The following is a 25569-nucleotide window of genomic DNA, read 5'->3' on the forward strand; positions in this document are numbered from 1 at the left end:
AACTCAGTACAGAGACCACCAGCCAACAAACCATCCATCTCTAAGGGGTCCAAGGGATAAACATCCAGATTCAGCTGCCAAGGTCAAGATATTCATGGGGTTTCAGTGCTACCACCCCGCAAACTCCCCAAGCATACCGGATCCCTCTGCTTGACAGAATCTGAATGTTTAAAGAGATTAGCTTTTCTTCCTTATTTCTGCACATTCCTCAAATGCCAATCTCTACAGCTGCTTCCCTCACCATGGAAATCACGAACATAGTCAAGAGTCATTTCCAAACGCTTTGCACCAGAAGGAAAGAAAACTGCTACTGACCCGGCCAGTTAAGTAAACGCTAGATCCTAGTACTGTCATGGGTGAAGTTAACAACATGTGGGAAGGGTTACTAGGCCTGAAGCAAGAACTTCTAAAACAATTTATCAGAAAACTATGCTCTACCCAGTAAAGCATCTGGACTGTCTACAAAGACAAACATGCAAGCTAGCAAGCAGTCTAGCAAGGTGAACACAGAGACCACGGCCTGGAAGACGGTGTTCCTGATCGTCTAACACGGGAAGTATGAAACTGAATCCTGGACTACACACCAAGTCCAGAGAGTCTAGTCACACCTTAGTGTTAGTTTATAAAAGTCCTAGGTGGTCTTTTGGCAGAAAATAGCCACCCTGTACTCACTTTATCTAAGAAATCAGAACACCTAGGGTAGTTTTCAGCTCTAATGCTTCTTGAATTGTATTATTCCACATTCCTAGAATGGTTACAAAACATGCCTGAAGAGGGCACCTACTTCTCCCAGTCAAGGGACTCAGAGTAGATGGCAGAATTTTCAATAATGTTCCCAGATGAAACTGAAAGGTCAGAGTTTCGAGGAAGCAAAACTCCCCAACACTTTGTTCGAGTCAATATGCAAACCCTTCCAACAACTCCTAGAAAATCCATTCTGTCATTCAATGGAGCAAGTAAGAATATATGACCATAAACTTATTTTTAAAGCTGGAGATTTTTTTTTTTAGGGAGTTGAGGCAGATGAGGAAAACAATCAAAATGGCAAAAATAGTACAGAAAAACCAACCTCAGATTGTATGCATTTTCCTCTTCTTGAAAAGAGATAATATATTCCTACTCAACTCTACACCTATCCTTAAAATGGAGACCAAGTAGGCATAGTTCTATAAACTAGAGATGAGCCTTAGAATACAGCAGTCTACTACCTTTCGCAGGGAATATATTCCAAGAACTCCAGTGGAGGTCTGAAACTATGATAAGTACTAAACCCTATATATACACACCACAATTACTCCTATACATACTTGCTTATGGTAAAGTTTAATTTACAAATTAGGCACAGCAAGAGATTAATAATAAAAACAGAACAATTATAATACACTATAATAAAATGTATGAGAACATGATCTCTTTCTCACTCAAAGTATCTTATTGTACTGTACTAATCCTTCTTCTTGTGATGATATATAATAAATGCCTATGTCGTAAGATGAAGTGAGGTGAATGACACAGGCAATGTGGCATAGGATTAGGGTACTAGTGACCTTCTGACGGTGTCAGAATGAGGATCACCTACTTCCTGACCATGGCTGACCATCGCTAAATGAAACCAAAGAAAGCAAAACTGTGGATTAAGGTCTGGGGCAGAGGGCAAATGGGAGGAGGACTACTGTATTACTGAGGAGGAATTCAGAGTAGGGTTTTTCAGGAAACTCCATAATTACTACTGACTGAATATGATGTTTCCTTTGGGGGAGATGAAAATGTTCTGAAATTAAGATAGTGGGGTAGGGGGAGGTTGTACAGCCTTGTGAATTCACTAAAAACCAATAAACTGTATACTTTTAAAGCGTGAAATTTCTGGTATGTAAATTGTATCTAAATTTTTAGAAATTTCTTTCTGTTAATCTTCACTCAAAACAGCCTTCCGGAAAATGGGGTCAATTTCACTAAATGACACTTCAGAGAACTCAAATTAGCTTACACCAAGTCCTCTCACTGTCAATCTCCTTGGAAACCTAGAGGTGGCCAGGTCAGTACATTTTAGGTAAGTTCAGACAACACTACAACATGAAGAGCTGGCCAAGAGAGCAGCCAAGGTACCAGAAAAGTCTTACCTAGAGAAGCCATTTTCTTTCTCCTTTTTTATTTTCGCATCCCCAGAGGCTCTAACCTGAAAATAATAGTAACTGATTAGTACCTTGAAGAGACTAAATTTGAAAAAGCCTCTTTCTTATTTGAGAACATTTGGCCTCAATTCTTGAAGCATCTTTGATTGCAGATTCACTCTTATTATTAGCAAAACTGAACAGGTGAAGCAAAGGTCTTGACATTTTCCTAAGACTTTTTTTTTATAGTTCAGGGTGAATTATCCAATTTACTGAGAAATATTTCCCCTCAAAATGGCAGCTTTTTAACTTTTAAATGATCGCAAGTACCCCTTCCTCAATAAATATACTCTCTCTCAAGGATTTGTCCTTGGCAGTGCAGAGAAAATAAAAAACAGAACAAAACAAAATGCAACAGTCTGTTTCCTGCCTTCTCTGATTTAGGCAAAGTATATTCACATTCCCCCTCCTTTTCCAGACACACTTGGTCTTTCAAAAATCTTCAGACATACAAAAGGATACACACACATATGTATGCACACACGCGCACACACAAATATGGTATCTCTGGAAGAATTAAAAAAAAAAAAACAGTATAGTAGCTGCCTCCAGAAAGAGAAAGATAAAGGACAATGAGCAAGGGGTGAAAGAAAGGTGTAATTTTTTTTTCTTTTCTTTTTTTTAACTCACAACCCTGAGATCAAGACCTGCGCTGAGATCAAGAGTCAGATGCTTAACCTGAGCCACCCAGGTGCCCCAAGGAAGGTGTCATTTTCATTACATTCCCTATTTCATATTGCCTGAATTTACCAAGTACCAAAATTACTTTTTTCCAAACAGAAACTAAAATAAAAACATTTTTTATTTTTATTTTTTTTTTACTTAAAAGAAAAAAATTTTTTTAAGTTTTTTTATTGGGGCACCTGGGTGGCTCAGTGGGTTAAGCCTCTGTCTTCGGCTCAGATCAGGATCTCAGGGTCCTGGGATTGAGCCTGGTATCGGGCTCTCTGCTCAGCGGAGCCTACCTCTCTACCTACTTATGATTGCTCGCTCTCTGTCAAATAAATAAAAATAAAATCTTAAAAAAAAAAAAAGTTTTTAATTTATTTATGTAAGCAATCTCCATACCCAACAGGGGGCTCAAACGCATGACCCTAGATCAAGAATCACACAGGCCTGGGACGCCTGGGTGGCTCAGTCAGTTAAGCTGCTGCCTTCAGCTCGGGTCATGATCTCAGGGTCCTGGGATCGAGTCCTATATCAGACTCCTTGCTCAGTGGGGAGCCTGCTTCTCTCTCTGCCTCTGCCTGCCACTTTGCCTGCTTGTGCTCTCTGTCTCTCTCTGACAAATAAATAAAATCTTTTTTTTTTTAAAGATTTTATTTATTTATTTGACAGAGAGAGATCACAAGCAGGCAGAGAGGCAGGCACAGAGAGAGGAAGGGAAGCAGGCTCCCTGCTGAGCAGCGAGCCCGACGCGGGACTCGATCCCAGGACCCTGGGATCATGACCCGAGCCGAAGGCAGCGGCTTAACCCACTGAGCCACCCAGGCGCCCCGAAATAAATAAAATCTTAAAAAAAAAAAAGAAAGAATCGCACAGGTTCTTCTGACTGAGCCAGCCAGGTGCCCCAAAACAATTTTTTTAAAAAGTCTATACACCATAACCCTTATTTGCAGCCAGATGAGCCTAGAGATTCTGAGAAGCTTATGCTAGTTATGCTGGAACCAAAAGCCACAAAAGCATCACTGTTTTCACTCAGGAGGACCACATTCAACAGAAGATAACATGGCCCTAGACCTTCTCCCAAAACCAGAATTTTCCCCGTGAAAGAACACAGGCATTTCCAGAAACTCTACATTCTTAATTTATCCATTTGCCATTTAAAGTAAGATAATGATGTGGATTGATCTGGTCCTGTGAAATTCAGTGGTAAAGGGCTTTGGTTTTCGTTAAGACTGAGACTGATGCTTAAGTTTCCTGACAAGAGACTTTTCACTCAAAGGCCGTGGGATCTTACTGTGCAGTGAAGGTACTTTCATTACCTGCTTTTAAAGATAAAGAAAATGAAAAGTACAACCCCCAGCTCTTCCTTCCCCACTGGAAAGTTCTGTACCTTTTCCTCCTTTCGTTTTTCCTTGTCTCTGTCTTTGTGTTTGTCTTTATGCTTTTCTGAACTTCCATCTTTGTGTTTGGTTTTCTCCTTCTCTTTGTGTTTCTTTTCAGAATCTTTATGTTCACTGTAAAAATAAAAAAAAAAAATAAAAAAAAAAAAGGAAAGAAAGAAAAGAAAAGAAAAGAAAAGACACACAGAGTTAGCCCAGAGTAGGGATCACAAGGGTTTATTTCACAAGATCAACTCACAAGATAGCCTGAGATAACATGAAACCATGGAAACTTATGATGCCTTAAATCAACAGTTCTGACAGAAAGTTCAAATAGATGCTCTTGGCAACTGGACTTTCTCTTGTTTGATGTTTTTATTTTTTCGAAGGAGCAAAGGAACCAAATAGAGAAATGTAGTCATTCTAAACATACCAGGACTTTTTTTTTTAAGTGACTAAGAATGTACAGCAAGCCTGCTGTTTCTACATTCTACGAGCAAAAACCACGACAGATGAGTGCTCCAAACTGAGCATTCAAATCTGATGTGAGAAGGTAAAAACAAGTCACCAAAAAAAAGAAAAGAAAAGAAAAGAAAAGCATTTGGTAGCTCTGTGCAGTGAACAGCCCCAAAACACAGTAGATGCTTCCTGCTAGCTTTAACTAGGAAAAGCTAGTCACTTCTAGATGGGGCTTAAAAACCCTGCTTGGTCCTTTCTTCACAATAAGAAAAGATCTACCTAAAAATAAAGACATGTCCTGTACTAAACATTTAAAAGCCTCTCTTTTAAAGGGGTTTGTGGACACACTGGTAAGCACTGTAAAGACACTGCTCCTCTGGAGAACGAAATATGACAGAGAGAGCAAGAGCCATTGAAAGGGTTCATACCCTAGGATCTAGCTCCTGGAAATTTCTCTTTGGAAAATAACATTATAAATGATGTTCGACATTTTCCATAACAAAAATCAAGTAAGAACCAACCAATGAAAACCAACAAGAAAGAAGATACAACTGTGGTAAGGAACAAAAGGGGGGACCTGTGATGTATCAAATTACACAGCTTACACTGCAGTTTGTGAGCTCTATGAATATATGCAGACAACGTTTATGGCCACACACGGAGAACAGGAATATCTAAAGGGACTGCAACTATATAAAAACACTGCATGAGGCAATAAGCAACACTTACAAACTATGGTTTAGGGTGGCAGCACACTGGAGGACTGTTTTCTTCTGTGCACTGGGCAGGCAGTTTAGGAACCCTGTTTACTGCACCAACCGATATAATCCAGAAGTTAACAAAAGGGACTTGAATTCAAGTACTATGAACTGGGGAGCCCACCCCAGACGCAGGACAGCTGGCAGCAACCCCAGCTGACAGAGATAGGCCTATAGTAAGCATTGGTTCCTGCCTTTCCCGCCACCAGAGACTGCATTTCCCATCTGTCATTTAGCCTTCAGCCCAGAAAAAGTAGGTATTACCAGCAATGAGCTCCTAAGACCATGTCTATCCCATGGAGTTTGTTCTAAAGAGATTTCACCAGAACACTTGGGTACATCGAAGACCAAAAAGGGAGAATAAAATGATGGCAACCAGTTAGGTGAGAGCCACAGAACCTAGATCAGAAAAGCATCTTGTGACACACATCTTTGCACGCAAAGAACCTCAACTCAAGATCGGCATTTGGGTAATAAATAACCAGAAGCAGGAAGGCATGCCTTCGAATGAGCTAACAATAATGTATAATAATAATAACGTACGTGAAAACACCAAGCACAATGCTTTCTTATTAAAGTGGGAGTTTTTCTGACTTTTTGTGTGGGGAGGTGTGCATCCATAAGTACTGTGGATATAATTGTTCCAAATTGTGTAGATGAACATGAATTCCTCTTATAATTAATGTTTAAAAAGCTCTAAAACTACAGTGCTTGTATAATGGAATAGGAAGCTCACACACTTTGCTGGCAAGAGGATTTCATACATGTAAGCTATGACCTCATATATATAAACTCCTGAAGAATCCATTGCAATCTTGGCAACTCTGCTGTTTCACCAGCCATTCTGAAGCTGGAGAGCTTAATGAGAACTGGAAGTAGAGTGCTAACAAGTTGGGAGCCATTTTTGTACAAAGTACAGGATTTTTTGGTAAAACATTGCATTTCGGTAAAAACAGACTACAAGAACACACAGAGTGGAGAGTGACATCATTGTAACTGTGCTGAGAACAAGAAGCCTGGTGGGAAACTTGGTGACCATGTTGCCTCCATGTACACTGGAACTAGGCGTAGCCCTCATGAGTTCAAAGTCTGCTCATGGAGAAACTTGTTGCTTCACTGTGTGGCACATCTAAATAACAACCTGATGACAGTAACACAGAGGGAGGAGTACATAAAGAAGAGAAAGTGGTCATTGTTTTCTTTCCATCTGACAAGTTCCTGGATCTTCCTAAACCTGTAGTCCTGTTTCTTCTAGTCCCCCTGTCCTCCTTGCTTGGAGCTTTCACATACATTATTCAATTCAATCCTCACAACACTCCTGTGAGGATGACTTTATTCTCCCCTTAGACTGATTTAGAAACAGTGGCTCAGGGGAGCCTGGGCGGCTCAGTGGGTTAGGGCCTCTGCCTTCGGCTCAGGTTATGATCCTGGGGTCAGGATTGGGCCCTGCACTGGGCTCTCTGCTCGGCGGGGGGCCTGCTTCCCCCACCCCCGCCGCCTGCCTCTCTGCCTACTTGTGATCTCTGTCAAATAAATAAATAAAATCTTTTAAAAAAAATTAAAAAAAAAAAAACAACAACAACTGTGGTTCAAGGTCTAATTCAAAGTTATAATGTTAGAAAGAAGGTTAGCTGAAACTTGGATTTAACTTGGTATTTCCACCTCTAAGTTCAGAGTACTTTCTGCTAAATCAGTATCATCACATGTCCGTGAAATTGATACCTACCACTTAAAGTAGACTGGTGTTAGAGACAAATGCATGGCCAGTGTGAGACTTGATATATAAGGTCAAAACTTTATTTTACCATCTAGAAACTTTCTAGAACAGAGATCTCGGATATCTGAAGTGATAAAACCTTTGGGATAGCGGCTCCTTATTTTGTCTTCCCATGAAACTATACATAGTTGATTCAGGAATCTAAGTTTAGGAATGCCTGCTCTTCCTCTATGTTCTACCTTCCCCCACTCTCTTTCTCAATGAAAGCAATTCCTAGGGACAATTCATAGAACATTAGTCTGCTTCACTAGCAACTGGCTTTCTGGCCTTCCGGGGCACCCACCTGTAAGTGTATACACAGCTCTCCAGTTCTCAGTTTTGCAGTTCATTATTACACGGAACAGAGATCAGGAGAAGTCAGCAAACGACAAACCTATGAGACGGTACCCAGGCCACCCCCAGGAAAATGCAAAAAGTCAATGATACTTCCTCTGCCTACTAACCAGAGAGAAATCTATTCAGGAAATTCAAAGTTCCTGCTAGAGTAGTAACCTTTTTATAGGTCATAATTAATCAAAAACCAGAATGAGATGGAACTATCAATGTGTCTTTCCAAAGGAAACCACTCTCCTCTATTCCTGTTTAGATATAAGAGAGCAGGTATGAATTTCTATATACTAAGTGAGCTCAGACAATTCAAGACTGAGGACATCTTGCGGTACAAGGCATCCCATTATAGACTTAAAAATTTGGGTTTATGGAGTCCTGAGCATGGTACTAACACGTCTACTTGTCAAATGTATTCCTGTCCCTGCCTCCAGAAACAGATCACAGAGTACTGCGAGTCCTACCCCCTCATCCATAATTCCCATTGCGGCAGGAGGGCTGGCAAAGAGCAAGAACCAGTGTCAATCTTTCCTAAGAAATCTACTTGAAGTAAGTAGCAAATGCATTTGGGGGACAAGTCCTGTGATAGCAAAGCATGTCTAAGACTGTGCACCATTGGAAGATTAGAGGCAGGATTTGGCCAGTGGTAGAAAATAAAGCCAACCTGGGATCAGTTAGACTGACTAATCATCATTTAGGATTTCCTAACACGTATCTCTTTTTCCAAAAGGCTTAAAACTAGTTTTGACTTTCATGGTGACTTAAAGAACACCTTATCTTTTCCACTGATAATGAGTTGACAGAAGGTCTGACCAATGTAGAAGAGGAGTTCACATGCTGACTGTTTTAAGAGATGGTACTCTCTTCCTTATATTGATCCTGCTACTTTTCCATACATATAGACACAATATGTCAAAGTCATAAACTAAGCTTCAGTACAACTGAAGGCTACAATACCGGCCAGTTCAGAGGCAGTGCACGGATCACTGAAGCACTAGAAAAACTTCAGTGGGGCGAGAGGAGACAATAAACCAAAAGAAAGGCTACTACTGACCACAGTAAGAAACCCAAATATTTGAAGAAAAAATACATTTTGGGGTGCCTGGATGGCTCAGTTGGTTAAGCATCTGCCTTCAGCTCAGGTTATGATCTCAGAGTCCTGGGATCAAGCCTCGCATCACGCTCCCTGGGCTCTGCAGGGAATTGGCTTCTCCCTCTCCCCTCCTCCACTCTCTCACTCATGCTCAAATAAAATCTTAAAATAAAAAAAGAAAAAAGAAGAAATACATTTTAAGAATGAGTGTAGTCTGGGATACAATGAAGGTCAAAATACACATAGTAGCTAGCATTCCTAGAACCTCTGTAATGGTCATATTTTTGGATGAAATATGAATTTCACTGGTAGAACTCAGGGAGAGAAAACACCAATTATTGGCCAGGTTCAGAAGCGGACTCCTTGGCTCAGGACTCACGTCTCTCTGGGAATAAGATCCACCACACTAGCAAAATCTGGACAAGCAAAAGTCAATGCCAAAGAGAACAAATGGAAAGATTCAAAGCCACATCTTCAGAGTGTTCATGCTTGTCTTATGTTTCAATTAGCTAAATTCCACTAAGGAAAAATGTAACCTATTTTAAAATGATAGGTTTAGTGAAACCTCTGGTCTGTGACTTCTGCTGAGGTTGAGCAAACAAAGAAGACTGATCAGAGTTCCTGTAATACTGAGACAGAAGTGTAGAAGTAGGGAGACGGCAGTAGGAAGCTAAGAGGAAAAAGTATTTTCCTTTTGGCCCAGGAAGGCACTGCTACCCCTCTAGGGGAACAACAACAACAACAACATACCTGTGTCTCATTCTGGGAAGCTAGGATTTTGGCTGTGGGAAACCACTTAAATCTATTTAAGAAAACAAAAAAAGTCTGTCCTCTATCACCAATTAAAATATTTAACAGATATCTGAAGAGGATAAAGGGCCACACACTCTTCTAAACAGTTTAAATCCCCATGACAAAACTCTGAGGTAAGTATTAGTACTCAATTTTACAGATGTGGAAACTGAGACAGAAAGGTTAAGTAACTCATCCAAGGAAACACCTCTAATGAGAGGTAACAAGGATTTAAACTCAGGCAACCCAGTTCCAGAATCATGCACTTGCCCATTCTGTTACATGACTTCTCAACAAAACAAAAAAGAAACACTGCCAGAGAGATAGGAGATGGCTTCCTATCTTCTGAGAAAAAGACTTAGCCACTAATTGCTAAGAGAATAAATACATCCTGCTACAGGCCCACTCTTAAGGGCAGCAGAGCCCAGCAGGGTGCAAACCCGTGGAATCATAGGGAATTCCTATGGAAGAGCCTCAAGAGCTTCCAGGCTATGGAGGGAGGAGATATTCACAGCCCTTTCAAGGAAACCAGGCAGTTACGGCTTAAGTAACATTTGCTAAATTAAAAAATTCTAGGTAAATTCTAAAGTTGTCTCTGGGAAGCAGCGGTCAGTTCCTGAAAGGCTCTAAGAAATGAAGATTTCCTAATGCACATCATCAATTACAAGTTACTAAACAAAATCACAAGAATTATGAAAACTTTAAGTGAAATGGAATTTTAGAAATTATTTATAGACTCCTCATGCATTTGGTGGCTAAGTCCTCTATCTCCCTTTCTCAATTATTTTTTTAAAGATTTATTTGAAAGAGAGTGAGAGAGAGCATGAGAGAAGAGGTCTGAGGGAGAAGCAGACTCCCCGTGGAGCTGGGAGCCCGATGTGGGACTCGATCCTGGCACTCCAGGATGATAACCTGAGCCGAAGGCAGTGGCTTAAACAACTGAGCCATCTAGGCGCCCTCCCTTTCTCAATTATTTTCAATGGCTTCTTGCTCCCTTCAGATTCAAGTCCCAACTTTGTGAAATAACACTTAATAGTTTTGCCTCAAGCTGCTTTTTTGGACCCTATTTTCTATCCCACCTTCTGTTAACCCGGGTTCCACCTAACTGGATTCTTCCCAGAACAAAGTACATTACGGAGTGTCCATGTTTTTGTAATGGTTTCCCACTGTCTGGATGCCATCTTTCTAGCCATCACCTTCCCTTGTCAAGATCTTTTTAAAATAGATATATATTTTTTTGACAGGGAGAGATCACAAGTAGGCAGAGAGGCAGGCAGAGAGAGGGGGAAGCAGGCTTACCACTAAGCAGAGAGCCCGGTGCGGGGCTCTATCCCAGGACCCTGAGATCATGACCTGAGCTGAAGGCAGAGACTCAACCCACTGAGCCACCCAGGCGCCCCCCTTGTCAAGATCTTAACTATTTTTCAGTGGCTAGCTCAAATACCCTTTCTACCATGAACTTTAAAAAAAAAAGTTTATAGTTCATTATAATACAGCTAGATATAATGGAAAACTAGGGCTCCAAACTGGATGTTATCAATAGTTAACTACTAAATTAGATTCAAGATTACCAAAATTAGATTCCAAGATTACCAAAATTGGCAAAGATTACCAAAATTAAATTAGATTCCAAGATTACCAAAATTATCTGGATGATACTCTACCAGGATTTATGGTAATCACCACCACACCATCATGTCAATTATTTAGTATGTTACTGTTTCCAAAGAGCTTTCATCTGCAGAATTCCACTGAATTCTTCCCAATAAACTTAAAAGCTTGACCAGACCAATACTGCTATCAACACTTGACCAAAAACGGAAAACAAGACCCAGAAGTTAAAACAGCTTCAATTAGGACACACAACTAGTAAAATGTAGGACACCATTAGTAAATGATAGAACCTGGCCTCTCGACTTCTATTTTTGTGTGCTTTTCACTATATCATACTGGGTCCCCTGTGAATGGTGATGGTACTTCAGTTTCCTTCTTTCTAAACCACCAAACTTCTCTACCTACTCAGGTTAACTGTCCACTTCTCCCCCGAGACACGTTGATATAGGGATGTGCAGATAAATGAAGGGCTTTGGCAAACAGTTCACAGATTAGGGAGCAAAAATGTCTTTTAAATTTGATTCTGTTAAGAAAAACTTCCCCTGAGAACTGGTTGCTTAATTCCAGTGCCTAGGATCTTACATTCTCTCAATTCTAATTCAAGTAGAATTTGGAGCTCAGGGAAAGCAGAAACCAAAAGCATCCTTATCCTCAGATGTTTCTCGCATTTACTGTACAGATTAGCAGTGCCAACATGGCTGGAAAAGCACTTCCCTTACTATTTCACAGCAGTGCTTTTCTGTCTTCCCTGGCTTTCCACACATTTGTCACTCTAGCCTAAGTGCCAGGCTTACAATTGGCAAGAGACACAGAGTCAAAAACTAGCAGGAGGGGTGGGGGTGGGGGGACCTAGCAGGAAGAACCTTTTCACATATGAAGTCCTTTATTTCTAAAACCACCCCCCCATAACTGCTTTTATTGTTTATATAAGGTCTAGTATTGAAGATAATTTATGACTAAAGATGCAACTTTCAACAAAAGTATCTGGTGCGATCCTACAAGCAGTGATTCTTAAGCATCTAGAAAGAATATTCCTTTTGTTTCTTTTGGGAGGATTTATATATTTTTTAAAAGGACCTGAAGTGCTAAATGTTAATGCTACCAGAAAGAAGCAACGTCAGAGACAAATAATAGAAGAAATTATTTTTATTTAACTTTAGCATAAACTCTTCCTGCAATATTATAGGCCAAAAAGGCAATAGCTGGGAGATGGGGTTTTCACAGGGTCATAACTTAATGAGATTAATACCTTTATCGACAAAATCTTCAGGGACTTGGGGCCCAAAGAGAAAGAGGCAGTGCCTGAAAGGATCTGGCATTTTAAAATCTGAGATGCCAACTACGTGCATATGAGAAGGAGGTGCTTGTATTTACAGTTTAGCTACACAACAAACCCTCCTTAGGAAAGATCTTTTTCTTTTACTGAAACGAGTAATGCAGTGAAGAAAAAAAAAACAAACACAGAGGCCCTGGTCGCTCATCCTTGCTCTGCTAATACACCATCATGTGACTTTGGGCATGTCACCTCAGACTCCTGACCACACAAAGAGATAAGATGGAATGATCTTTTAATAACCTCTCCCTTATTTTGTACCTTAAGTAAGAACAATACAGGAGAAAGTATATGAATAAGATGGGGATCTCTTGAGAGATCTGGGTCCTAAATGAGAAATGATTGATGCTAATATCTAGCAGAAGAGGAAAGACACAGAAACACATTAGTATAAAACCCGTTTTCTTGTAACAGCAACAAAATCATGCCAAATTTACTAGCAAATACTGGAATAAAATGGATATAATAAAATGGAATAAAATGAAGTTTTTTTTTTTTAAGATTTTATTTGAGAGAGGGGGAGAGTGTCATGAGTGTGGGGATAAGCAGAGGGAGATGCAGAAGCAGACTCCCTCTGAGCAGGCAGCCGGGCACAGTGCTTGATTCTGGTGCTCTGGCATCACGCCCTCAGTCAATGGCAGATGTTTAACTGACTGAGCTAACCAGGTGCCCCTAAAATTAATTTTCAAAACTTCAAAACAAATTTTTGAAGAGAACACATTAAATATCCTGGGCTCCTCAGAGGTGATCTAAACAATCGTCCAAGTTTCTTTAATCTGTTACAGAAGGAAAATGAAGAAGCCCAAAACTACTAGAAAGATCAGAAGTCATGTAAAAAAGGAACACAGTGTACAGGATTGTACTGAAATACAGATATGTAACCAATACACTAGATTTGTTGCAAAGAGGTAGTGTGTCAGCAGAGATCAAAACAGGAAGTATTTAAAAGTCTGTTTACAACGCATCATCTGGTTAAACTGTCTTAAACTTACATGTGAATTAAGATTCAGGGCTAGACTTAGTCATGTGTAAACAGCAACCCAGGCCAGGTTTTTCCAATGCCTCTTGGCAAACAGATTATTATTTCTTAAGTATTTTGATTAGAAATGAAGAAAATATTAAAAGGCACAAAATTGTGTTAGAACAAATTCCTGAATTTGCCTATGCCATCATTTTAGGGAAGTATGTTTGATAGAGAGGTACAAAATACCACCTCCTCAAATTTGTGAAACAGCTCAAGGTTAAAGAGCGTTTGTATTTGACTCCCCTATCCCCCCTGAAGCATGTATTAATATGCGGGACCTGAAAAGTTAAGTTGAGAAAGGTAACCTAATCAAAGTCATGTCGACCCTAAGCTGAAGCACCAGGATGAGGCTTTCTTCTAGACAAAGGTGATTAAACTACAATGGACTTTCCAAGAAAAATGACACCAAAACCATATTTTTTTCTTTTTAAAGATTTTATTTATTTGTCAGAGAGAGAGCGAGCGCACGTGCACAAGCAGGCAGAGAGGCAGGCAGAGGCGGAGAAAGAAGCAGGCTCTCTGCCGAGCAAGGAGCCCCATGTGGGACTTGATCCCAGAACTCTGGGATCATGACTTGAGCCAAAGGCAGCAGCTTAACTGACTGAGCCACCCAGGCGTCCCATATAGTCTTTATTTTTTAAAAAAGGAGATTTGGGTAAAGCAGAGAGGGCCAAACTGATGTACCAAAGTCTTTTATGCCACTTCTACTTAATCTTTTCTCCCCCAAGGATAAATTTTGGATGGTGAAATCAGATGTGGCAGAAAAGAAGGGATCAATCTTTAAATGTTGATGTTTTAAATATTAACCTGTATTTTTTAAAAGTTTAAAAAAAAATAAAATAAAAGTTTTTTTGGGATGGATTCATGGTAACACAGAAATCAGCATTTCTTTATATTAGCATTTTCCTCAGGTGATGAAGTTCTTCATTGTCAAAGACTGCCTCATTTTTTTGGTACTTCACATCAGCCAGCACAGCATAAACATGGCAGACAGAATAAAAATACTTGTTTGACATGATCCAACAATTCCACTCCAAAGTATTTATCCAAAGAATCGAAAGCAGGGACTCAAATACTTGCACACCCATGTTCACAGCAGCGTTATTCATGATAGTCGAAAGATGGAAATGACCTAAGCATCCGTCAACACGGGAAGAGATTTTTAACTGTGGTGTAGACACACAATGGGAGTATTATTCAGCCATAAAAGAGGAATGGAATCCAGATATGAGACAATTATGGATAAACCTTGAAAATTTTAGATTAAGGGAAATAAGCCAGACACAAAAAGGATAAATATTTTGTGATTCCACTTATATGAGGTACTAGGATAGGTAAATTCATAAACAGAAAATAGACTAGAAGGTGCCAAGGGATGGGGGCGTGAGAGGAGAATGGGAAGGTATCATTTAATGGGTTCGGAGACTATTTGAAAAATTTCTGGAAATGGACACTGGTGATGGTTGTACAATACTGTGAATATACTTAAAGTCATTTCAAAACGGCAAAACAAAACAACAAAACCCCTGGCAAAACATGTTATACATATTTTACCAAAAAGTTAAAAACTTGTTTGAAAAATGGGATGGCCAAGGGGAACAATCCTGTAGAAGATTAAGACTATGTGAAAAGAAGAGAGAAGATGGCAACTGATGTACCCATCGGTCATCCACTCACTGATTTAATACATATAGATGAGTTAAGTGCCAGCTATCTGCCAGATACTATACTAAGCCTTGAGAATGTAAAACGAATGAAACAGACATCAACTCTGCTCTCAGAGACCTTAAAAGTCTAATGAGGAACACAGAGAAGTAAAGAGACAATCACAACATCAATGCAACTTGGCAATTACTATGATAAGAACATATTCAAGGTACCAGAGAACACACAGAAGTGGCACTCCATATGAAGGGGTGGGCTGAAAGGATGCCTGAAAGAAGTGAAGTCTAAGCTTCAACAAAAAGGATAGTAAGTAGGCAACAGAGTACTCCAGAACCAGCATGTTTAAAGGCCTACGGGTGTCAGAAAACCTGTTGTGTTTGAGGAACTGAGAAGTTCCACCAGACTGGATATGGAATATGAAAGAAGGGGCAAATGGCAAGAGAGGTAGCAGAGACAGCCAAAAACAGAGAATTGCTATATGCACTGGAAGGAGGAGATGAGAAAGGTGGCCAGAAAGGTGGAAAAGGACAGAGGCATGAAAGGCAAGGGAAGTGGTCTTAAAGGAGGGCTGGACTCAGAATATGGAGTATGTAGGCAAATGTGCCATGTGCCAAAGATCTGTATTCTGCTGTTGTTGCATGGAATACTCTATGAATTTCAATCCAATCAAGTTAGTTGGTGATGTTCAAATCTTCTACCTCGTAATGGTTTTCTCTCTGCTTATACTATCAACTGAGAAAGAGGCAGTAATATTTGACTATAAATATAAATGGTCTATTTCTCTTTGTAGTTCTGTCAGTTTTTACCTCATGTATTTTAAGGCTCTGATATTAGTATATAAACCTGCATAATTGTTATGTCCTTCCAACTGGTTCTTTTTTATCTTTATGAAATGAACTTCTTTATTCTTGGCAATATTCTTTGCTCTCAAATCTACTTTGGTCGATATCAATATGGGCTAAACAACTATAAACTGGAGAAGATACATGGGAACTGAGACTGAATTCATCAACTACTGGCATTAAATTCACCAGAGTAACAAAAATGGAAACTAGATGATCAAGTGGTAAGAAATGAGTGAGCAGTGAAGTAAAAAAGACCACAGGAGTGGTAGATGATACATAATGTCCCCACTAGAGAAAATCTAGTTATTTTAATGATTCACAAAGACTTATTCATAAAAAGAATTCACTAGAAATATCTTAAAGTTTGTAATGGTCCATTAAAAAAAAACAGACTTGGAAAGCAATTCTCACTTTTAACTTGTCTGGAGACAATAAGCCGAGCTAATAAAGCAGTTCCAAAAGACTCAAGGCTGGACGCACTTATTCCAATGCACAAGTGGTCTTTACATCACCCCCCCTTTTTCTTAAAGATTTTATTTATTTATTTGACTAACAGAGATCACAAGTAGGTAGAGAGGCAGGCAGAGAGGGGGAAGCAGGTTCCCTGCTGGGCAGAGAACCCAATGCGGGACTCGATCCCAGGACCCTGAGATCATGACCTAAGCCAAAGGCAGAGGCTTAACCCATTGAGCCACCCAGGCACCCCTATATTCCCTTTTAACAAAACTTAGGCTACTCTGGGAATATCAGATAGCATTCTCCCCAAATGCCTTTAACTCAAAATGGAAGCGTAAGTCCTTATTTTCAACAAGGGGTCACATATGCAAAGATACGCCAAGTCTTTGGGTTTAACCACTTGTTTCATATACCCCAAAACGGGAGCAAAACAAAAAGAAAACATCTTTCTGAGGCTTGAATCCAAAGGCACCATTACTGAGTTACATTTATATTGGTGGTCATTGGCTTGTGTGAGAACTAAATGCTTGATAATCTGATGAAACGAAGAATGCTCTCTTCAGGAAAATCTCACATACCCAACCTTTTGCATATGATTTTAAGGGCTCACATACCACAGAAGCCAAGGAAAGAATTTTTGATTTATACCTGTTAAAGTACAGAAAGAATAAAAATATATATACATAATGCCGATCCAATCACCTTTTATCAAGGCAGGTTCTCGGGATATCATGCGTTACAATCAATTCATAGCTTATTTATTTTTTGGTGAGGGGGAGGGGCAGAGAGAGAAGGAGAGTGAGAATCTTAAGCAGGCTCCATGCCCAGCACAGAGCCCAATGCATGGCTTGAACACACAATCCTGAGATCATGACCTGAGCCAAAATCAAATGTCAGACCATCAACCAAATGAGCCACCCAGGTGCCCCCCAAATTTTATCTTTTTTAAAAATGTTATTTATTTGAGAGACAGAGAGCAAGAGAGTGAGTGAGCATGAGTGGGGAGAGGAGGAGAGGGAGAGGGAAAAGCAGACTCCCCTCTGGGCAAGGAGCCTGATGCTGGGCTTGATCCCAGGACCCCAAGATCATGAGCCAAAGGTAGATGCTTAACCAACTGAGCCACTCAGGTGCCTCCCCCTCCAATTTTATTTTTAATGAGCTATATATTGAAAGAAAATGGTACATCTTGATCCGAACAATAGCATCCCCAGTAAGTCATGAATTATCAAGGTTATACTCTTCAGCAACTCTGGAATCAAATACAGTCTCTGTTTACTCTGCTATCCATGTGACCTACCTGTGGCTCAAGTTAAGGCCTATTCCAGGTGAGCCAAGCCAGCCACCCCACTGCCAAATGATGAGGGACTTGCTGGGTTAACCCTTACCTGTTGCTGTGTTTGGACTTTTCTCGGTCCTTCTCCTTATCTTTCTTGTGCTCTTTGTGCCGGTGTTCTCGATCTTTGTGTTTATCTTTGTGTTTATGAGAATCTGCAACCATAAAAGATGAGTCAGTTAAGAAGAGTCATAAGCTATCTCCTCCTCACCTACCTTGACAAGCTGGTCAAGAAGCACAATGACAGGATTCAAATGACAAGGTAGTCATAACAGCACATTCCACTGGAAGGAAAGATTTCACAAAGCCACACAGACAAGACATCCCATTGCCCTGCCTCTAAAACCAAGACAAGTGTTAACAAACACGAAGGGGAAAAGGGAATTAATTCTACTGTAAAAGGAAGCAACTGTTTGGCATTCTTCTCCCAGATGTGGTACTATTGAGACTAAATAATAAATGATACAAAAGGATAAATCGTGAACACTGACTCTCAGATCAAATGGTTATCTATGTAAGTTCTAGAAAATCCAAGCCTTGAGATATTTTTTTAAGAGAGATGTTTTAAAACCAACTACGATAAAGTATTATTTCTATGCAGTAAAATATATACATTTCAAAGATACACCATCCAAGAAAGTTTCCCTTATGCCCATCCCCAGTCAATCCCAATCTTTCATCCCCACCCAAAGCAAACCAATAATTTGCTAGCACTATGGATTAGATGATATCTAAAGTTTTATATAAATGAAATCATACAGGATTTACTCTTACGTCTGCCTTCTTAACATGTTCTTTTTGACATTCATCCATGTTGCTGGATATAACAGTAGTTGGTTAAGATTTTACAGCTAAGTGGAATCCCACCGTTATGAATACCCTGCAATTTATACTTATCCATTCACTTATCATCACTTGAAATACAATTGAGTCATTTCCAGGCATAGTTATTACGAATAAATCTGCTATAAACATTCATATACAAGTCTTTGTGTAGACATGTTTTCATTTCTTTTGGGTATATACTTAATAATGAAATCAATGGGTCATCTGGTAAGTGTAACTTTAACTTTATACAAAACTGCCAAACTGTTTTCGAAAGTGGTTGTACTATTATACATTCCAACCAAAAAGTTCCAACTGCTATAAATTCTCTTAACACTCAGTATTACCAATCTTCAATTTTAGCCATTCTAGCAGGTATGTAGTGGTATCTCAATGTTGTTTTAATCCAGTTTCCTAATAATGGGCACCTTTTCATTTGTTTACTGGCCACTCATGTATCTTCTTTGATACATGAATTTTTTGATACACGAATCTTTCACTCATTTTAAAAATATCTGCCTTATGACTGAGTTGTGTAAGAGTTCTTTATACAAAAAAAGTTCTTTATACACTATAGATTACAATTTTTTTGTTAGATATATGTATTGTGAATTTTTTTCACAGAAAACATTGTGAGTTTTACAGAAGTAAAAGACAGGGTTCTGGGCGCCTGGGTGGCTCAGTGGGTTAAGCCGCTGCCTTCGGCTCAGGTCATGATCTCAGGGTCCTGGGATCGAGTCCTGCATTGGGCTCTTTGCTCGGCAGGGAGCCTGCTTCCCTCTCTCTCTCTGCCTGCCTCTCTGCCTACTTGTGCTCTCTGTCAAATAAATAAAAATAAAATCTTTAAAAAAAAAAAAAAGACAGGGTTCATTTTTTAATTTACAAAGATGTCCAGTTGTAGCACCATTTTTTGAAAAGATGACCCTTTTCCCCCAGTGAATTGCTTTGGCCTATTTACTGAAAATGAAGTGGCCATATAATCCAAGTCTATTTCTGGACTCTACTCTATCCTTACACAAACACACACTATTTTGATTCCTATAGCTTCACAGTAATTTTTTTTTTTTTTTCACAGCAAGTTTTGAAATCAGGTTATAAAAGCACTTAAGTCTTATTCTTTTTCAAAACTGTTGTGGCTATTCTATGTCTTCTGCATTTCATAGAAGTTTTAGTTTCAGTTTGCCAATTTCCAAAAGGGAGAAGAAGAAGAAAAGCCAGCTGGGAAGTTTGTGTTCATAGAACAATTTGGAGAAGAATGACATCAAAACATTTTTGTGTCTTTTGATCCATGAACATGGTATCTCTCTCCATGTATTTATGTTAGTGACTCTCAAATTTTATTGTGTTTAAGAATTATCCCAAGAGTCTATTTAAAATGTGGCTCACTGGGGCACCTGGGTGGCTCAGTGGGTTAAAGCCTCTGCCTTCAGCTCGGGTCGTGATCCCAGGGTCCTGGGATCGAGCCCCATATCTGGCTCTCTGCTGGGCAGGGAGCCTGCTTCCTCCTCTCTCTCTCTGCCTGCCTCTCTGCCTACTTGTGATCCCTGTCTGTCAAATACATAAATAAATCTTTAAAAAAAAAAAAAAGTGGCTCACTGAGGTCAGGTCACCCCAATGTTGAATATGCATCAATTGGAAGTTTATGTACTCAACACATGTGTGACGGGTTTTAAAAACGAATAGTCCAACAGATTCTTTGGTATTTCTCTGTTTAAGGGGTATGGCCTAATTTTCTGCTCCTTGAATACAGGCTAGACTTAGAAACTCATTCCTAAAAAAACAGGGTAAGACGGAAATGTCAGTAGGTGACTTCTGCCACCAGGTCATAAAGGCACTGCATCTTTCTCCTTGCTCTGGGGGAAGCCAGGTGCCATATTGTTAGGACACTCAAACAGCCCTAGGGAGAGGCCCATGTGGCGAGAAACTGCCACATGAGTAAACGATCTTGGAAGTAGGTCCTCCAGTTTCAGGTAAGTCTTCAGACAACTGCAATCTCATGACAGACCCTGAGCCAAAATCATCCAGCGAAGCTGCTCCTGGATCCCTGGCTCACAGAAACTACATGAGAAAACAAGTGTTTGTTGTTTTAAGCTGTAAACTTTGAAGTAACATGTTTTGTATAAAAATAGGTAACTAATGAAAATGTACAGGCAGTGTATATGCTCATCCAATTCCTGGCTCACAGCAAAAAAGTCACATTTAATATAATCCACTAAGCATTTATTCTGTGCCAGGCCATAAGGAAACAAAAATTTGATGACCATGTCCCTAGGTATAATAAATTCTCATCCCACAGAAATGGGAAAAATAAAATCATATAGTGTCAAAAAAAAAAAGCAGGACTTAAACCCAATCTTCCATGTAGCATACAGAACCCTCTAACTTGTCTTAAGTCTACAATTCTAAAATGCTGAGTCAATCCAATACACAAAGGTGGTGACCCCTATTCACTTGACAGTAGTAAAAACCCACACAAATGCAAGCTGGTGCAGCCACTCTGGAAAACAGCATGGAGGTTCCTCAAAAAGTGGAAAATAATAAAATCTTTAAAAAAGGGGGGGGGCACCTGGGTGGCTCAGTGGGTTAAGCCTCTGCCTTCGGCTCAGGTCATGATCTCAGGGTCCTGGGATCGAGCCCCACATCAGGCTCTCTGCTCAGCAGGCAGCCTGCTTCCTCCTCTCTCTCTGCCTGTCTCTCTACCTACTTGTGATCTCTATCTGTCAAATAAATAAAAATAAAATCTTAAAAAAAAAAAAAGGTGGAAAATAGAGCTACCCTACAACCCAGCAATCGCACTACTGGATATTTACCCTAAAGATACAAATGTAGTGGGGCGCCTGGGTGGCTCAGGGTTAAAGCCTCTGCCTTCAGCTCAGGTCATGATCCCAGGGTCCTGGGATCCAGCTTCACATGGGCTCTCTGCTCAGCAGGGAGCCTGCTTCCCTCCCTTCCTCTCTCTCTGCCTGCCTCTCTGCCTGCCTGTGATCTCTGTCAAATAAATAAATAAAATCTTTAACAACAACAACAAAAAAGATACAAATGTAGTGATCTGAAGGGGCATGTGCATCCGAATGTTTATAGCAGCAGTGTCCACAATAGCCAAACTATGGAAAGAACCTAGATGTCCATCAACAGATGAATGGATAAAGAAGATGTGGTGTGTACATATGTGTACACACACACACACACACACACACACAGAGGAATACTATGCAGCCATCAAGAAATGAAATCTTGCCATTTGCAACGACTTGGATGGAACTAGAGGGTATTATACTGAGCGGAAATAAGTCAATCAGAGAAAAACAATTATCATATGATCTCCCTGATATGAGGAATTTGAGAGGCAGACTGGGGGGAATTGAGGGGTAGGGAAGGAAAAAATGAAACAAGAGGGATTGGGAGGGAGACAAACCATAAGAGACTCTTAATCTTACCAAAAAACCTGAGGGTTGCTGGGGGGGGGGGTGTGGAGAGGGTGGGTTATAGACACTAGAGACAGTATGTGCTATGGTGAGTGCTGTGAAGTGTGTAAGCCTGATGATTCACAGACCTGTACCCGTGGGCAAATAATACATTATATGTTAATAAAAATAATTAATATAAAAACATTAAAAAAAAAAAACCCACATGACAACTGACCCCAAACTAAGGACTTAACCATAACAACAAAACATGCCACCCGCTCTACAACCTGGAACGAAATATGTGTTATTTGAATTTGTTTATAGGTTAGATTTAACAAATAAGAAAGAGAACATCAGGATCTGCTATTATGGCCCTTGAGTATGGCAGGGACATAACATCTTTTTTAAAAAATTGCTCTGTGGGACGCCTGGGCGGCTCAGTTGGTTAAGCAGCTGCCTTCGGCTCAGGTCATGATCCCAGCGTTCTGGGATCGAATCCCACATCGGGCTCCTTGCTTGGCGGGGAGCCTGCTTCTCCCTCTGCCTCTGCTCGCGCTCTCTCTCTCTCTCTCTCTCTCTAACAAATAAATAAAATCTTTAAAAAAAAATTGCTTTGTGCATAATTCAACAAACACATAAACAAACAATATGAAAAAGACTAGAAAGACAGATACCCAAATGTTAAAAGTAGTTATCTATGGGTGGTAAATTTATGAGTAACCTGAGATTTTGTGTGAATAATCTGCCTTGTCTCCCACTCAGGTCATGATCCCAGTCCTGGGACTGAGCCCCGCAACCTCCCTGCTCGGTGAGCCTGCTTCTCCCTCACCCTCTCCCTCCCTCTGCCTGCTGCTCCCCCTGCTGTTGTTGCTCACTCTTGCACTCTCTCTTTCTCTGTCAAAATAAATAAATAAAATCTTTAAAATATAGTCGCCAAACTGTGGAATGAACCAAGATGCCCTTCAACAGATGAATGGATAAGGAAGATGTGGTCCATATACACTATGGAGTACTATGCCTCCATCAGAAAGGATGAATACCCAACTTTTGTAGCAACATGGACGGGACTGGAAGAGATTATGCTGAGTGAAATAAGTCAAGCAGAGAGAGTCAATTATCATATGGTTTCACTTATTTGTGGAGCATAAGAAATAACATGGAGGACATGAGAGACTATGGACTCTGAGAAACAATCTGAGGGTTTTGAAGGGGCGGGGGTGGGGGGTGGGAAGCTGGGTGAGCCTGTTGATGGGTATTATGGAGGGCACGTATTGCATGGTGCACTGGGTGTGGTGTATAAACAATGAATTCTGGTACACTGAAAAGAAATTAGAAAAATAAAAAATTTAAAATAAAATAAAATACCCTCAGGCCAAAAAAAAAGTTCTGGGGGTATGAGGAAAGATAAAACAAGACGGCAAAAAGTTGACAGTTACAGAACTGGGGGTACAAGACACACGGGGAGTTTATTATATACTACTCTCTCTCTACTGCTGTTCACGTTTGAAACTTTAATAACAAAAAGCTAAACACGATCTTTAAGCTTCTTCCCTTCCAGTGTCTATTTTTTCTTATTACATAAGGATTCAACAAGATGACGACTAGCTTAGCCCAAGAGAGCATTTGTGTTAAGGAGCAGTAAGAGAAAGGTAAAGTTGGACAGATAACATTAACCCAAGAGCAAGGGTATCCTACTCTAAGGATGACAGGGAGCCACTACACAAGCAGAAAAGGAACAAAATAAAACCCATACTTAAGGAAAATTAATTGAAGGGCAATGTGGGTAGAAAGGTAAAAGCAAAATAATGAGCTAGCGGTTTTTTAAGCAGTCTACCAGGAACTCCATAAACTGGCTGTGTATAATAAATAAATTCAGAGGAAGAATCAAAGAGTTTCAAAATCTTTGGGTCCAAGTGATTAGCAGAAAAAGGTGCTTTCGCAGACACAGGAAAGCTGTGCAGAACAAAGATGGGGAGGGGAGGAGGAAGGGACTAAAGAAATGATGAAGCTAACTGAAGTCATATATTGTACTTCAGGCAACAGCAGAATATCTGACTAAAGATATTGGTCAGAAAAGAAGCCAGTAAGTGAGAGAGGGAAGCCAATAAGAGCAAACTTATCTATATCCCTCATGGTAGAAATATTTATAGACAGTAGACTAACGGCCTTAAAGATTACTTCAAGTAAGTATGTACCTTTTCCCCTGAACTGGAATTCATCTAAGAATAGACTGTTAAAATGTTTTGGACAAAGGATCTTGCCATTTCAAGCATCTGTTAATGCAAAAAGAACTGTGTTGAACTTGACAGGTAGATTAGAAATGGAAGGTGCAAACCACTGCATATAAAATCACCAGAAAACTTCATTTGTTGTGAATTCAGGTCACCTAATAACCCGACAACAACTGTTCCAAATGTATGCATTAAAGAATCTGAGATGGAGACATGGGAGAACACCCCTGAAATGAGGCAGCCCTGAGAAACAGAAGACATGTAACAACTAATTCCTTTCACTCTAACTTAACAGAAGTTACTCCATAAGGATATATGGAATCAACATCTTTTGTTATTATTGTCAAGGCATTCTTTTAGGTTAATAAAGATTCTAAGTAAAGAGACTTCCAAATGACAAGAGAGGAAAGTATCTGTGTTCTCTCAGGACATATTCTCAGGAAAAACTGCTAGCTAGCTTAACATGAGGACTTCATGGTTAACGTGCAAAAGAAAAGGAAATCTCTTATTACTGGGATTCGGAATTATATTCTTAGGGTTAATTCAGTTTACAACTACTTTTAGTATCTTCTTAAATCCAAACTGCCCTGCTAAAGACTCATCAGATGTGAACTCAACCCTCACAGAGCTGACAATCCAGTAAGGTAATTAAGATATGAAGGCGAAGAGCCGTGGCCCAAGGCACTCAAGAGAAATGGGGCACTAATTTATGTGCTAGAACCATGCTAGAGTACTTAGAAATGCTGTTTTAGTCAACGTTCTTACTACTCTTATGATGAGGAAATATCACCATTTCACAAAAGACAACAGTAATAGCCATCTCCTACTAAGTGTGTACTCTGTCTGAGGTAGTAATGTTTCATGGGTCATCTCTGGTTTCCAAAACTCTGGGTGGTGCCAATTTCAAATCTGAGACACATTTCTGCCTCTTCTAACACCTTGAAAAAGTTCATATAGTTCATATAACCCCTGTGGAGAGGGACATTAGCAGTGTCTAACAAAACTAACAAACACAATCTCTTTTCATGACCCACCAATCCATATGTAGGAATTCAGTGTGAAGATACACTTCCAAGGCAGAAAATTTATGCTGCTCCATGCATATGTGAAGGCAGAGAAAAATTAAGTCAACAGAGAAGAAACCTTTCTAAATTTGAGACTTGCTGAAAATGTATTAAAATTCCTTTCCTAACCCCAAAATCTCAAATGTCAAATGATTAACATTAAAGTAATGGTTTTCATTGCATTACGATGCTCCTATACTCAGAAAACTACACACACTTTTTATAATGGTAACAGATATTCCCCCACTGTCTTCACAAAAAACATACGGGTGCTAGGACTTCCATTTCTTACACAGGGGCAGAATTTTCTTTTCTATTTTTCTGCCCTCCTGCTATTTTTCTGAAAGGAT

At 39.9% G+C, this 25569-nt stretch overlaps 1 protein-coding gene across 1 annotated transcript in view; it reads right to left on the reverse strand.

Annotated features, from left to right (window-relative positions):
* LOC111141399 (DNA topoisomerase I) overlaps nucleotides 1–25569 on the reverse strand; it is a 96425-nt gene that overhangs the window by 43971 nt on the left and 26885 nt on the right. The window contains exons 3-5 of the mRNA XM_022493917.1: nucleotides 17745–17847; nucleotides 4228–4351; nucleotides 2121–2176 (exon numbers count right to left, since the gene is read on the reverse strand). Coding sequence (XP_022349625.1) covers nucleotides 2121–2176; nucleotides 4228–4351; nucleotides 17745–17847 — 283 coding nt within the window. The remainder of the gene's footprint in view (nucleotides 1–2120; nucleotides 2177–4227; nucleotides 4352–17744; nucleotides 17848–25569) is intronic.

The sequence above is a fragment of the Enhydra lutris genome, unplaced genomic scaffold (genome assembly GCF_002288905.1).
Source record: "Enhydra lutris kenyoni isolate GAN:26980312 unplaced genomic scaffold, ASM228890v2 scaffoldscaffold6, whole genome shotgun sequence".
Taxonomy (NCBI): Eukaryota; Metazoa; Chordata; class Mammalia; order Carnivora; family Mustelidae; genus Enhydra; species Enhydra lutris.